The sequence below is a fragment of the Mastigoproctus giganteus genome, chromosome 13, assembly GCF_048544385.1.
Source record: "Mastigoproctus giganteus isolate SK-2022 chromosome 13, ASM4854438v1, whole genome shotgun sequence".
Classification (NCBI taxonomy): Eukaryota; Metazoa; Arthropoda; class Arachnida; order Uropygi; family Thelyphonidae; genus Mastigoproctus; species Mastigoproctus giganteus.
In genome coordinates this window covers 56,951,949-56,967,458 of record NC_143587.1, presented here as the reverse complement: position 1 = coordinate 56,967,458, position 15,510 = coordinate 56,951,949, and the positions used below count along the sequence as shown (strand labels likewise).

The window sequence follows — 15,510 nt, the reverse complement described above, 5'->3', positions numbered from 1 at the left end:
ACAAAAAATTTTTTGTTGGCTAATGTAATTAGAGGAAAAATGAACAATATGATATGTAAGAGAAAAGGAAAAATTTTCAGTTTAAGAAAAGCCCATATGAAAGCATTTGCTTTCTGAAGTTTTTCCGTTCTTTGTTATTAATGCAAATAATGAATTATTACTATTTATTTATTTTATTTATCACAGAAGATCTGTGAATATGTTGAACTTCAGTTTTTATTAAAAACCAGCAGGAATTAATCGAAGTATATTATCTTACAGTAAATAAGATGTACTGTAATGTATATGGCCATGTATTGTACACATTCATTTTAATAATGTACATGTCCAGTGTAATCACCTCCTTTTCCCTTCTGGCAAAATTCCTGTATATCACTGACCCTGTGAGTTCTACTAGCAACCTATCTGCACTACTAGAACTTCATGTAGAATTGTACAATTACACAAAGTTTTTTTTCATTCTCCAGCAAACTGAGTGGGTACCAACCAAATGATATGTTATTCTGAATTACTGCCACCCATATGCAGTATCTCAGTACCTCGCATTCATCAATGTTAAAACTCAATTGCACTTCACTGCCCAGCTGCCTAATTTTTCTAGGTCTTGTTGCAGTAATATTCCTTAATTCCTGGCATTAACCACCCAGCCAAAAAACTTTTTAATAGCTGCAGATGTAATGACTAGGTTTGATATGTCTTCATCAATAGTGTTAATAAATATTTAAAACAGTAATAGGTCCAGCATAAAACCCCAAAAGACTCCACTAATAACATTAATCCAAGAAGAACAGCAGAGTCCATTAATAACCATCCTCTGTCTTCTGCCACTCAACCATCCCTTTATCCATAGTAGTAACTTTTCACTAATCTAATGTCACACTGCTGTAATTTATACATACTTTCATGTGGAACGTAAAGCTTTTATTAAATCTAAGTATAAGATGCCAAAATTATTTTTGGTATACATTTTCTTTATTACTGCATTATAATAACTAATGAAATTGGTCATACAAGATCTGCCCTTAACAAATTCATGCAGTGATGATTATTATTATTATTAGCCATATGTTGCAAGGAAGCTTGAGGCTTATGCTGCACCAGCCAAAAAAAATTCCGAGTTACCCCGAGAGAGAGAGAGAGAGAGAGAGAGAGAGAGAGAGAGAGAGAGAGAGAGAGAGAGAGAGAGAGAGAGAAATAGAAAGGAATTACCAAGAAAGAGAAGAATAATGATATCCATCGCAGAATCCTGGGTGTGCCAGGCCTATACTCAGCTGAAGTGAGCCCCTGGGGTTGTTTGCTGTTTATCTGCATTCTTGTCAAGATGACCCTACATTACTCCTTTAATCACCTATCATTATAAAAAAAAAGTTCTTGTTTATACTCCGACACGACCACCAAGTCAGTGGAGTTTACAACGAATCAATCAGATAATATGAACCAGGGCTATCTATAATGCTCAATACGTTCTATGTTGATATCAATATTTGTAAAAGAATAAGAGAAGTTTACTTCAATATGATACTTAGAACACTTCTGTTATGATAATCTCCAGAAATTAAAATGAAAACAATTAAAAATTCGAAAATCATACATTACAGTAAGAAATAATTAAAAATAATTAAAAATAAATTTAATGCAATTAAAAATTAAGTAAAAAAAAAATTGCAAAACGATTTTCCTTCCTAAAACTGATGATGCTTTTTGATTGTATGTTGTGATCACAAGAATGAAAATTACCGAAGATGGGTGAGCATGGAACTTAAATAGGGATTATTTGTCTTCGCACATGTGCGTAAGAGACCACAAATTGGAGATTAGATATGGCTGGGGAACATTAACAGAATTCTCATGTACCGGTAATTTAATTTCAACGGTTTCTGCAATTAATAGTCTCGTATAATTACATTGGACACTAAGTATTTTGACTTTGTTAAATAAAAAAGTATGTTTTTCATTAATGGCATGAAAGGCTAATTCTGATGCTGCTGAATGAGAAGAACCAACTGAGGCTGGGTATCGATTAACATGAAAATTCAGAGGAAACCGCACAGAACCCTGATAAGACGAGTCGCAATCACCGCAAGCAATGTTGTATATTAGGTCATTTATTTGTGTTGCAAACGAGGAAAGGACTGAACGATTGTTCAGTATAATGTACAATTTCCATATTGGCCTGGCTGCAATTTTAAATTCGGTATCTTAAAAGAATCTGTTAAGTTGTTTGTGCCACTGTTTAACATATGGGACAGAAATAAAGTATATTTTGATATTACTATTGTTGGTTGGTATATTTTTTGTATTTTATCATTAGCTTGTACCCTAATTCTGTCTATTGTAGCAAGTGGGTAACCCCTGTTTAAGAATCTGCTGGTTAATATTTGTATTTCTGAGTCCAAAGCAGATTCTGTCATTGAAAGGATAATCGATCTTTTGTAGGTGAACAGGTGATAGCTGTTATAATGCAGAAGCATACCGGCGTTTGTAGGTTTATGATAGATGTTAAATTGGATTTTATTCGCGTCCAAGTAAGAGTGAAATTTAGAAAATTTAATGACATGGTATCCATATTCTCCCTCTCCAATGTAAATTGGAGTCTAGAATGAATATTATTAAATGAATGTAAAATGTCTTAGATAGTGCTACTATCGGTAATAACTAGAACATCGTCTAAATACCTCCCATAGTATGTGGAGGTATTTAGATGATGACAACTGATACAACCGACTCTAAATTATTAATATAATCAGGTTTATGGAAGTGTTCTATGTATCATATTGAGGTAAACTTCTCTTATTCTTTTACAAATATTGATATCAACATAGAATGTATTGAGCATTATAGCTCTGGTTCATACTATCAAATTCATTTCTCTCCAGGTATAACCCATCAATACACACAATTATGGAGGATTTTTTGAACACTTTGATGCAAAATTACATTAGATTAACACTAAGATACTTGGCCCAAAGTTACCATATTTCATTTCTAAAGTATTGCCTTGTCTTCAAAACAACATCGTTCCGAAGGCATCATTGCCAGTGTCAATTTAAATCATAAAATTTCAGGTGTTAAGCAACTAGCACTTGCCACATCGCATAATATAGTTAAGCTTGTCTTAAGTTCTCGGTATTCTAATAAACAAAAATACCTTTCCCAAATTAAGGAAACTTCATGACAAGTTAAAAAATTATCTACATCCTAATGGGTCTGTATTGAAGACCCACCACAGATTTAAAACGTGAAGCATAAGCCTCAGAAATAAAAAACAGACACATTAAATTGAATACATTATCGGGAGGGTCAAGACATGTTCATACGAGTTCTAACACATTGTTGTGAGCTTGTGACCAAATGCATACGAGTTGTGTGACGACCCCCCCCACATATGCACAACAGTCAACCGCAGAATACCTCAGCTAGTTTGCGAATACCCCACGCCCAACATTTAACGAACTGACATATCAACAGGTTACAAATCTCTCCTCATATACATTATCGCAGGACCAGATTTAACTTTTATCCAAAGGATTAAATTACAATTTACTACCTCAAAAACTGCTGACCGGGCTAGCTGGGTGGGTAAAGTGTCTGCCTGGCAACCCAAAGGTCGCGGGTTCGAATCCCGCCTCAGGCTTGGATCAAAGTACTGCAAAAACCTTGGGAGGTGCATTATGGCCACAGAAGCCGATGCGCCAAAAACTACCAAAAAAAAAAAAAAAAAAAACCTACCTCAAAAACTACCTAAAAAAACAGCACGTAATTGATATTGAATTTGGACTTCGTAATGTTCCACAAAAAGATTTATTTATTCAACAAGTTAACCAAGTGGTGAATAACAAAAGAAACATGCCTTACTAAATTGAATACATGTGACAGTTCAGCTATACACGAACTTCGGGAAAATAAAGACATTATTCAGAGAGCTGATAAAGGAGTTACAGTGGTAATACTCAATAAACCTGATTATATTAATAAGTTAGATCAGTTGTGTCAGATACCTCCACTTATCTTGAAGTAGATCCAGCACTATTTACCAATTTGGTTAATCTATACAATAAAATGTTAACCATGTATCGAAAAAATTACTACATTACTATGGCTCAGTTAAAGGAATTGAAGGCCAGAACATACAATATTCCGCACTTTTCGGTCAGGTAAAATTACATAAGACCGGATTTCCTATTCAGCCTATTGTTTCCTACAGAAACTCAGCATTTTCATCCTTGGCCACATATGCATATAGCATTATAAAACCCTTTAGACAGGTGATACAATTTGGGATTAAGAACTACGATACACTATTTAATAACCTCAAGGACATTTATTCTCACTAGATGTTACCTCATTATATACAAATGTAAACATCGAATACACATTAGATATTCTTTGGGATATGTTAAATAATAACTCGATACCAATTAATTATACGAAGCTTCCTATTAAGGAAATTTTTTGCTTAATTAAACTCTTAGTTGAAGCCAACTATATCACCGTTCAAGACAAAGTATACAAACAAATTTTTGGTTTGCCAATCGGATTAAGCCTGAGTGGCCTGATATCGGAGATCTATTTCTCAAAGATTGACTGTATACATTTGATGCCTTTTCTACCCTGTATCACATACTATGGGAAGTATTTAGACAATGTTCTAGTTATTACCGATAGTAGCACTATCCAAGACATTTTACATTCATTTAATAATATTCATTCTAGACTTGAATTTATATTGGAGAGTGAGAATACGGATACTAAGTCATTAAATTTTCTAAATTTCACGCTTACTTGGGATGCGAATAAAATCCAATTTAACATCTATTGTAAACCTACAAACACTGGTATGCTTCTGAATTATAACAGCTATCACCTGTTCACCTACAAAAGATCGATTATCGTTAATCAATTTCTCAATGCTTATAAATATTCAATGATGGCATCTACTTTGGGCTCAGAAATACAAATATTAACCAGCAGATTCTTAAATAGGGGTTGCTCACTTCCTAAAATAGACAGAATTAGGGTACAAGCTAAGGAGAGAATACAAAAAAATACACCAACCAAAAAGTAATATCAAAAAATACTTTATTTCTGCCCCATATGTTGAACAGTGGCACAAACAACTTTACAGATTCTTTAAAGATACCGAATTTAAAATTGTAGCCAGCCCAATATGGAACACACTATACTGAACAATCGCTCAGTCCTTTCCTCATTTGCAACACAAATAAATGACCTAGTATACAGCATTTCTTGGGGTGATTGCGACTCGTCTTATCAGGGTTCTACGCGGTTTCCTCTGAATTTTCGTGTTAATCAACACACAGCCTCGGTTTGTGCTTCTTGTTGAGCAGCGTCAGAATTAGCCTTTTGTGCTGTTAATGAAAAAATAAATAAATACTTTTTTATTTTTAGTGTCCAACGTAATTATATGAGACTATTAATTGCAGAAACAGTCGAAATTAAATTACATGAGAATTCTCTTAATGTTCGTCAGCCATATCTAATCTTTAATTTGTGGTCTTTTACACACATGCATGAAGACAAATAATCCCTATTTAAGTTCCATGCTCATCCCTATTCGGTAATTTTCATTCCTGTGATCACGATATACGGTCCAAAAGGATTGTCAGCTTTAGGATGGAAAATCATTTTGCAATTTTTCGTTAAATTAATTTTTTATTGTGTTAAATTGATTTTTAATTGTGTTCATTTGATTTTTAATTATTTTTTACTGTAATGTAAGAATTCTACGTATCATATTGAGGTAAACTTCTCATTCTTTTACAAATAAATCAATCAATACAAATGTTAATCGTATATAGCCATCACAGGCTTGAACCCCAGTCCACTCAAAGAGCGTGTGACCCGGCCACTCTGCTATGTCATGCCTAATCTGCTGTTGCAGACTGTCATCCAATACACCCAGAAAAGCTCTGCTACTGTGTTAATGATCAACCCATGAGTATCAGTCAATATCTAAAAAGTTAAAATCCCCCATTATGAGATATTCTGATTTACTAGCCCATTCTTACAACCACACACAAACATATATGCCTATACAGTTGTTCATTGTATTTATCACAGGCATTTGACCTATAATATACTCCTATCCTCATTTTTGTTTTGTCACAACAAATTGACTGAACGTTACAATGGCCACCCACATCAACTGGGTACATGTCTTAGGTTCTATATCAATCATGAGTATAACCCCTTTTCTAATTCCATTATGTTAGGGAAAGTGGTGGGTAGCTAGCTTGTCCTGATGGTTCCTGCAATTGGAAATGGCAAATTAATAATTAAAATTATTGCAAGGATGAAGTATCATTCTTCAAAGTGGTGTTTATGGCATTACTTGTGATATCATAGAGTCTTCTCTATGTCTTCTGGTCTTCTGTTATGTCTTCTGTAATGCTTATTTTAATTACTGTACCTTCCTATGGAGAAGGATTTGGAATAGATCACTAGTTTTTTTTGGAACAGAGTGTTTTTGCTGATTTACCAAAACACTCATACTTCTTCTTGCGATCGGCACGGCTTCTAAATCAATTTTTCTAGCCATAGCAAACTGAAGAGCCTTTGTTCCAGAAAGTCCCTCAAAGTCAAAGCTGGTTATTGCAGTATACTCTGTCTGGCCAGTTCAGCCAGACAGAGTATATTAAAAATCCTCAGGTAATTTTCATTTGAACTCAAATCTTCTGGATCGAAATCTTCAGGAAGTTCTTGAATATAATTTCGTGATGTCGACGGTCCAGCTTCTTGATGAGAAGTTGATGTATAAGGTTGATGTGATTAAAATCTTAAGAAGCAGATTTTATTAAATTCTGCATTTTTTTCATTCTCTATGTTTTTGAACTCGTTCTTCTGTTGACATGGGAAGCTTCTTCGGTGGCTTTGAAGCTTTTATTCTTGCATATTTCTCTTGATTTCCCTCAGCTGGAGTTTTAGCTATCTTCGAAATACTTTTATAGGTATTTTTAGAATTCAATAATTAGTGAAATCCATTTGTAGAGTAGTATGACATCATAACCAAAAACTACTGCAAGAAGTTATTGTTTGTTAAAGTGATTGTTTTATTGTTGCATTCTTAAATCAAAGTCATTTAAATTTTAAGCAATGAAATGGTCTTGTGTGAAACAATATTCTTTAATAAAATCTGCATTTTTTTCGTTCTCCATGTTTTTGAACTTTGTTCCTTTTCAACATGAGAGGCTTCCTCAATGGCTTTGAAGCTTTTATTCTTGCATAATATTACTACCCACTGCTTACTCTACCGAATCAACATTAGTGAGTGAGTTAGCGGCCTTTAGGAAGCGATTTCATTTCCGTATCTTAGTATGAACTTACTCTACTGAATCAACTATTTACCCTACTGAATCAACATTAGTGACTGAGTTAGCACCATTTAGGAAGGGATGGCATAGGAAGAGTGAGGGGAATGAAGGGATCCTCTTACCAAGAGAGGCTTAAGTTCTGCAAATTGCAGTGGTTGGAGACTAGGCACCTGCGCGGTGATCTGATTGAGGCATATAAGGCCTTGAATGGATTGAGCACGCTGAATTCTGATGGGATCCTTCCACTTGTTCAGATTACGAAACTAAGGGGGCATAAATTCAAATTAAGAAAAGACAGATGTAGAATAGATGTGCGGAAATTTGCCTTTAGCCAGCGGGTGGTTAATTGCTGGAACAAACTTCTATCTGTCGTTGTGGAAGTTGACAGGTTAAATAAATTTAAGGAGGAACTGGACAGGCATTTGGAGGGAATGGTGTGATTTTTTATTTTATTATTTATTTATTTTTTTATATTTTTATTTATTTATTTATTTTTTTGGCTGATGCTGCATAAGCTCATATAGTTGCTTTCTTGCATCACATGCCACTACTACTACTATTTGTGTCATTTAAAATCTAACAGCCACCTAATAGGAAGTGACATAATTTGTGCCATTTAAAATCTAAATGGCCAGTTTTCTTTGTTACAAATCAACTGCGTCATTTCCGTTATAAGAAAATTTCGTTACCAATCAATTTTACTCTAGCCACCATAGATGTTTTCACATCAAAAATCACAAGAACTGTAAAGTACTAAGCAGCCAAAACCCTGTACAACACCTTCTGCATCTTATTTGAAACAATATACTATATATATATAGGTTATTGGTTTGCACAATACTAGCACATATCATTCTTAGCAATTGGCCAATTTTAAACTTAATATACATGTACCTGATTAAATGATATTTCTTTTAATGTCTGAGGACCTCTTTCCATCATAGCGTGGAGAGGTTCCAATGTTTGAAACATTCCTTTTACATTGCGTTCACCGAAATAAAGCCTGGAAGCCTCTTCTAATCCTTCATGCCATAGTTCATGCCAGAGAATTGCAACTCTAATCAGCTCTTCACTAACCTAAACAAAAATATGGCAATATCAAGATGTAATATTTGCATAAATTCAATTTATTAGACCTAACAGTTTAATAAACAATGAAAAGGACATCCACGGTTGAATAAGCAATACTAAAATTAAATTAATGGTGGCATTTCATGCCATATTTTATTAAAGTTATGTTTATTCCTCACAACAGAGGAAATAAACTATCACGATGCCAAGAGGCCCTCAGGTCCTGATGGCTATTCCTATCATTGAATGATAACAATCTTTGATCATAGACAAAGCAGCTTAGAATTATATTTCTAGGGTTGCTCATTTCATATTTTCATTAATGCATTCTTGGCATTATAAAATCTGTTACGTAATGGCACAGTTTACATTAATTCTGCAATACTGTATTAGAAGGGCAACTTCCTCCTGCATCTCTTCTTATATCAGCTGAACTGACTTCTTCATTGATGCTCTTATTATCTGCAATTTGACCACTTTCATGAACTGTAATGAAAAGTAATCAATTAATTGATTAATAAAATTAACAAAACTGTTTGATTATTTGTTAGCAATCTACATTAATGATCACTGAAGTGATCATTTTGTAATGTTCATGGAAGATAATAAATTGCACGTGTACCCTATATGCATGAAGATGTTTTATGTGTAAACATCTTTGACGACACCTACTAAATTTTGAACAGCTGGAACCAAATTCACGAACAATGTAATTTATGCTCACGCCCACTACTTATCCTACTAAATCAATGTTAGTGATAAATACACACGCCCGCTGCTTACTCTAACGAATCAACGTTTGGAAGAGGTTAGGCCAATAGCCTAATTACCCATTTGATTGTAGTCATTTGTTGAATAGTATGATTATAACAGTACAAGTATTTGTATTGTTACAATCATGAGTATGGGCTTGACACACCCAGGGGACCCTGAGCTAGATATCATCATCCTTCTCTTTCTTGGTGGTTCCCTTCTACTTCTGACTCATTCTCGCTCTCTCTCAGGGTAATTCAGAATTTTTTTTTTTTTTTGGCTGGTGCAGCATAAGCCTCAGGCTTCCTTGCACTATATGGCTAATAATAATAATAATACGCTATCGAAACTATGACTTGGCTCAGGATCTCAACGAGTACAAGCATGAGATGGTAACACTGCACATTCCATTTCACAATCAGAAAAAAAAAAACTAAGATACTGTCAGAGATAAAATATGTCAAAATCTACAACGACAACAAAGAGCTCATACTAGATTGTAAATTGTATGAATTGGACTTGGACATTCAAAAAATGATTGAAATATGTAAGACAATGTGTCAAGACAACGACGACCCTGACAAAGTATGTGGTAATGACCTGCATAGCCTTGTAACACGACTGTAAGAAGAAGACCCCTTTCTAAACTTTTACAATCATCCAAAGAGCAAGATGATGTTTGTTTGTTGTTTGGTTTTTAGGAGCATTAGCAACTAAGGCCATATTGCTCCGGGATATGCGGTGGTCATTCCCTGACCTTTCTGCATCCTCCGTATTTGGTGGTGATGAGCTCGAACACCGGTCTAATCAAGAAGCGTGTGCTACGCACTGCTGCTCCTTCCCACCTGGCTATGGAGGTGCCTGAGCTAGATGAATGAGGATCTAAAGCTCGCCATACACAAACGACTCAGTGCAATTATGAAGAAATGCAGAAACTTGATGACCAACGAGGACTTCTGCAACTTAATGAGAATGACCAATTACAAGTAAAAGATTCTACTCATGCACGTAATTTGGAGTCAGTTATCTCCCAGTTGCAAACCAATTCAAATATTCTTGACTGGCCTAGCTGGTTGCAGAAAAACGTTTATAATTTGCCTCTCGATGGAAATATACAACCGCTTGAGTAATACAAATGGGTACCGAATGCCTTCATTACATGCACTTCAACTGGTCAGGCTGAAGCACATGTAATGTTGGAAATGCTCAGATGGTTTATGCCAGCTCTGAGCACATCCAAGATCACCTCTCATGATCCTTTGTGCGATCTTCTCTCCCAACTCCATTCTTTTTGCCTTTCCCACATTTTTTTCTGCAACCAGCTGGTTCATTCCAGCTCAGAGCACATCCAAGATCACCTCCCATGATTCTTTGCTTTAAATTCAGCAAGATATCCATTTTTCCAGTTAGAAAAAGGTTTCTGCCATGGGTGGCATGCCCCAAATAAAATGTTTTTAAGTACGACCAGCTGGTTTATGCCAGCTCTGAGCACATTCAAGATCACCTTTGACTGATCTCCTCTCCCATCTCCATTTTTCTTTGTTATGAAATGGAAATGACGTCATTTCCGCATCGCAAAATTGTGACAAATTGATTTTACTACCGTCTGAAATTTAGTAGGTGCTGCCAAAGATATTTACACATCAAAAACAACTGCTTCATTTAACATAGCAAAGAATGATGGATAGAGGTAAGAAGTGAATATACAACACTATTCTTCAATTTCTTGTGCTTTACTGATGTACTCTTTAACTGTTAATTTTGCTATGTGACAATCTACTATAGATAGGGTTTTTTTTTTTTTTTTTTTGTCTTCTCAATTATTATAGTGGACTTTTACAAAGTCAAAATATTTTTAAAAATATTTATCAGATATATTCTACATATCAAACAAATATAGCAGAGCTTGGATAATTTGAAATATTGGTTGTTTCGAATTATTTTTCTGCATGTTCTATAAAAGAGAATTATTTAATTCGAAGTTTAGATAATTCAAAATAATTCTGATGTCACTTCAGCTTTGAATTATCCAAGCTCTACTGTATTTCTTTAATATTTTACTTACCATTTTGGCTTGTTGTACAAGTGTGCTGCTGTGTTCACCCATGCTTTCTAAAATCTTTTTAGCTGCCGAGTTTCTTGCTGGAGTGGCAGATTTGGATGCTACGGTGAGTGGATATATTAAAGCTTGAGGGTGATGCTTGCCTATGTCCATCAGCAACTGATGAATTAGTTCTCCAACTAACTGTCTATGAGTATCTATTCTTGCAATCAGTTGTGGAATTACCTGTGAATAAAACATGACTAAATAAACCATGCAAGAAAATGGTAATACTTTTATTTGATATTGGAGAAACCCTGCTGATTAAAAACGTATATATAAACTTATCACTGTATACCTACAATTTGGATAGACTTCTTCCAGGGTCAACTACCCAAATTGAAAGGGAAAAAACAACGATGAGGGGGTTCTCTGTTTTTGTAATGACCAATATGCACTATGGAAAAATTAATTTTGAGGTTATATAACAAATTATAGAAGTTAGGATTATATAAAATATAATAGAAATTAAGAAATTTCAAATTTATAATGCATAGAACACATTTTTTGCAATTAATGTTCATATTTTCGATTTTGTTGATACTTGATACTCGGGTTTTTTTTTTTAGGAGCATTAGCAACTAAGGCCATATTGCTCCGTGAATATGCGGTGGTCATTCCTGACCTTTCTGCATCCTCCGTATTTGGTGGTGAAGGGCTCGAACCCTGGTCTAATCAAGAAGCGTGTGTTACTCACTGCTGCTTCTTCCCACCTGGCTACGGAGGCGCCTGATACTTGGGGAAAAAAACTCATAAAGTGAGAACTGCCTGTATACGTTTTGATGATTGCATCAAATAGTGTCCACTTATACGTTGTCTAGAAATATTCAGGTAGGTGCTGCCATATCTTATCTATGTTTATAAATAATGGTAGATGGTTTCTAAAGCATGGCAGTCACAAAATAGAAAATCACAAGAAAATCTTGAATTTATTAGCATCAGTTGTCTGATTTCAGCCTACAAAATCAAAAACTGAATAAAAATCTGGATTTCTGATTTAGAGATGAAATCGATTAAGGTAATGTATAAATAAATGTAGAGGATATTACTACATTAAAAAAAATAAGTAACAAAGAGTTTTGTATTTTGTTGTAATTTTTACATTTTTTTTTTTTTTTTTTTTTTTTCAAATTTGATTTGATTTTTGATAATAATTTCATTATAATGTTGGACACTCAGCAAAGAAACTCTCCATGGAGCTCACTACCACTGGAAACCACCACAAGCCCACATAGGTTTGGAATATTCATAGATGCAAGTCCACACTAATCCTCTTATACAAGTTCCAACCCCCCCACCAAATTACTGGGTATATAGCAACATCTTCAGGGATCTTACTTGCATTTAGGTTCAATATTTCTAATAACCAACTGATAATTTCAATATTGCTAATTTCATAGTGCTCAGCTTCACTTGTGTACTTTCTTCTCACTGAAAAGCATCCATTCAATTCAACAGTAACATCTGATAAGCCTAAGATTTTTCCCCCACATCTATTACTAAAGAACCTGATCTGATTCATTCTTTTTTTTTTGTTCTCTTCTTTGTATTCACATATGTGAACACTACTTGTCCCCAATCCTTGCCTCTCAGTTAATAATTTATCATAATAGTATTAAGTAAAGGTAAGGGAAAACAAGTGGTATAAAACAAAGTAAAGAAAGAATTACTTTGAGTTGTTTAACCAATTTTAACAAGTGGTTAAAAAATTCAGTTATTGTAAAATATGGAAAACCCATTTTAAAAATGTGTCAGATAAACTGCCAACATTTTATGAATATAACAACAACGCATGGATTATAATTAAGATATCTGAAAATTATATTAACTTTTACAGTCCAGCATTATTGTTCATCATCTCCTCCATGTGGTCCAGCTCTATCAATCAAACAAATGACACTTTAAACATGATGTTCAAAAATTATTTATTTTTGGGTTTGCATGAACTAATATATAAAACAGCATGACAAAACAGTTTAAAAGTTCTAATGCAATATTTCTTCCTGGAAGAAAATATTCATAAAACCTTCCAGCTGATAACTGACAATGTTTTTTTCTTCAGATCCCCTACTTTGAATTCCTTATTTGTCCTTTTGTGGGCAAGCAGAGATGCAATATCCAAAATATCTGAAGAAATCTCTTCCTGCTAAATACATTTTTGAAAAATTTAATTTTATCTGTCCATTTTTCATACCAATATTTCTTTATATCAATTTTTTAATTTAGTCTCATGTTGATAATAACTCCAAAAATCTCCTTTAGTTCATTTAAGTGGAATCTAAATCCAGTTGCACCATATGGAACAGTTGGAAACTCTTATTTGTAAGACTTTCTTTTTTTTTTCCCTCAATTTCTCCAGAAAGGTCTAATAATTTTTTTGACATCAGAAAGGACCTTTACTAGATCTTAATGACATGTCTTAATACTTCACTCTAACAGAATATAAGTTACTTTATGACTTCTACACTGAAAAAAAAAAACAATATGACTTGCCATTAACAAGTGAATATAAACATCAATAAATATCCATTTAGTTTTTCAGATCGTTTATATGAAGTATAAATGGATGGCAGTAGAGCATGAAAACCGATTTTATAATCAGAAATGTCAACAGTTGCACTGGTTTCCACATTGGACTTGAGTGAGTGAGAGAGTGAGAGAGAGAGAGAGAGAGAGAGAGAGAGAGAGAGAGAGAGAGAGAGAGAGAGAGAAAAACCACCTGCCTTTAAATAATGAATATAAATAATAAATATCAATTTAGTTTTTCATAATGTTTATATGAAGTATAAATAACTGGTGGTGTGCCAGAAAAATAAATTTCATAATCGGAAATTCCAACATTCTCAATGCCAGCAACATCTGACTGATGGAGGAATAAAAAAAAACAAAAAAACTAGGCATGTGCTTAATAATTGAATACAAACATCAATTTTCTACTTTCCACCAAATTTTGCAAATGTAATTCAATCTTTGGATCAAGGTACATACAAGAAATAAAGTTAAATTTTGAAGAAACAATTTTCACACATTTAAGGCAAATGGACTCAACAATGGAATTAGCTTTTCAGATTGTTTATATGAAATGTAAATAGATGGTAGTACAATAATTGTGCAAGTACAGCTGGAAAACAAATTCCATAAATGGAAATGCTGATGGGCATGACATTGAACTGCAAAGGGTCAGTGTTTCACAATGAAGTGACGAGAGAAAGCAGGAATGTTTTAATCTTTGTGGATAATACTTTAGTACATAAAATTTAATCCTCTGACAGTCATGAAAATTTGCTTGTAACTAAAAAATGCACCTTAGGATAAGGTATGTCATTTTATAACATTAAAATCTGCATGAAAAAAATTTAAATTGTTCACTTTTCGATGCCACCCTTTATTTTCAATCTATTGTGAAGACAAATGTGAATAATCCATTTTTTTAAATTAAAAGTAGTAGTAAAATAATAAGAGGAGTTTACCTCAATATAGTATGTAGAACACTTCCGTATGATACCCTCCAGAAATTAAAACGGAAAAATCGAAAACTTACCGGTACATTAGAGTAATTGAATTGTGTTAAATTGATTATTTAATTATTTATATTTTACTCTAATGTACTGGTAAGTTGTCGATTTTTCGTTTTTTCCGTTTTAATTTCTGGAGGGTATCATACGGAAGTGTTCTACATACTATATTGAGGTAATCTCCTCTTATTATTTTACTAATATTATTATCAACATAGAACATATTGAGTATTACAGCTCTGATTCATACTATTTAAATTAAAAGTGTATATTTTTTATTTAAAATAAAACCCCCACATTTGGGTGTTAACTTTACTATTGATAATCAGGACTCGAAAGAAATTAAAACCAAATACCCTGCAGGCTGCAGTTAGCGGCCCATCACTTAGATATGAAAACAACATCTGAAGCAAGCCAGTGGGAGATGCATGGACCAAAGGTGACAGTACAACAGTCAGTTCTTGTATAGCACGATAGTTGTGTTCCTAGAAATCCTCGTGCAATGCAAAATCGTGCAATATAAACAACAGGCCCTGTGGGTAAAATAGGGTTAGGTGCCGACCACCCAAGACTGAACACACATTTGTAATCAAAACATTACCAAACACAATAAATTATCGTAATAAAATACTTACGTATTTTATTACGATAATTTATTGTGATATAAAATACTTATGTAATAAAATACATAAGTATTTATATTACATACATAAGTATTTTATTACATAAGTCATAATAA

General features: G+C 33.8%; 1 protein-coding gene across 1 annotated transcript in view; it reads right to left on the bottom strand.

Annotated features, from left to right (window-relative positions):
• The window catches only part of mTor (serine/threonine-protein kinase Tor), a 704,297-nt gene that overhangs the window by 108,806 nt on the left and 579,981 nt on the right, over window positions 1-15,510 (bottom strand). Inside the window, exons 44-45 of the mRNA XM_090387576.1 lie at window positions 11,221-11,442; window positions 8,226-8,408 (exon numbers count right to left, since the gene is read on the bottom strand). Of these exons, the coding sequence (XP_090243702.1) occupies window positions 8,226-8,408; window positions 11,221-11,442 (405 nt within the window). The remainder of the gene's footprint in view (window positions 1-8,225; window positions 8,409-11,220; window positions 11,443-15,510) is intronic.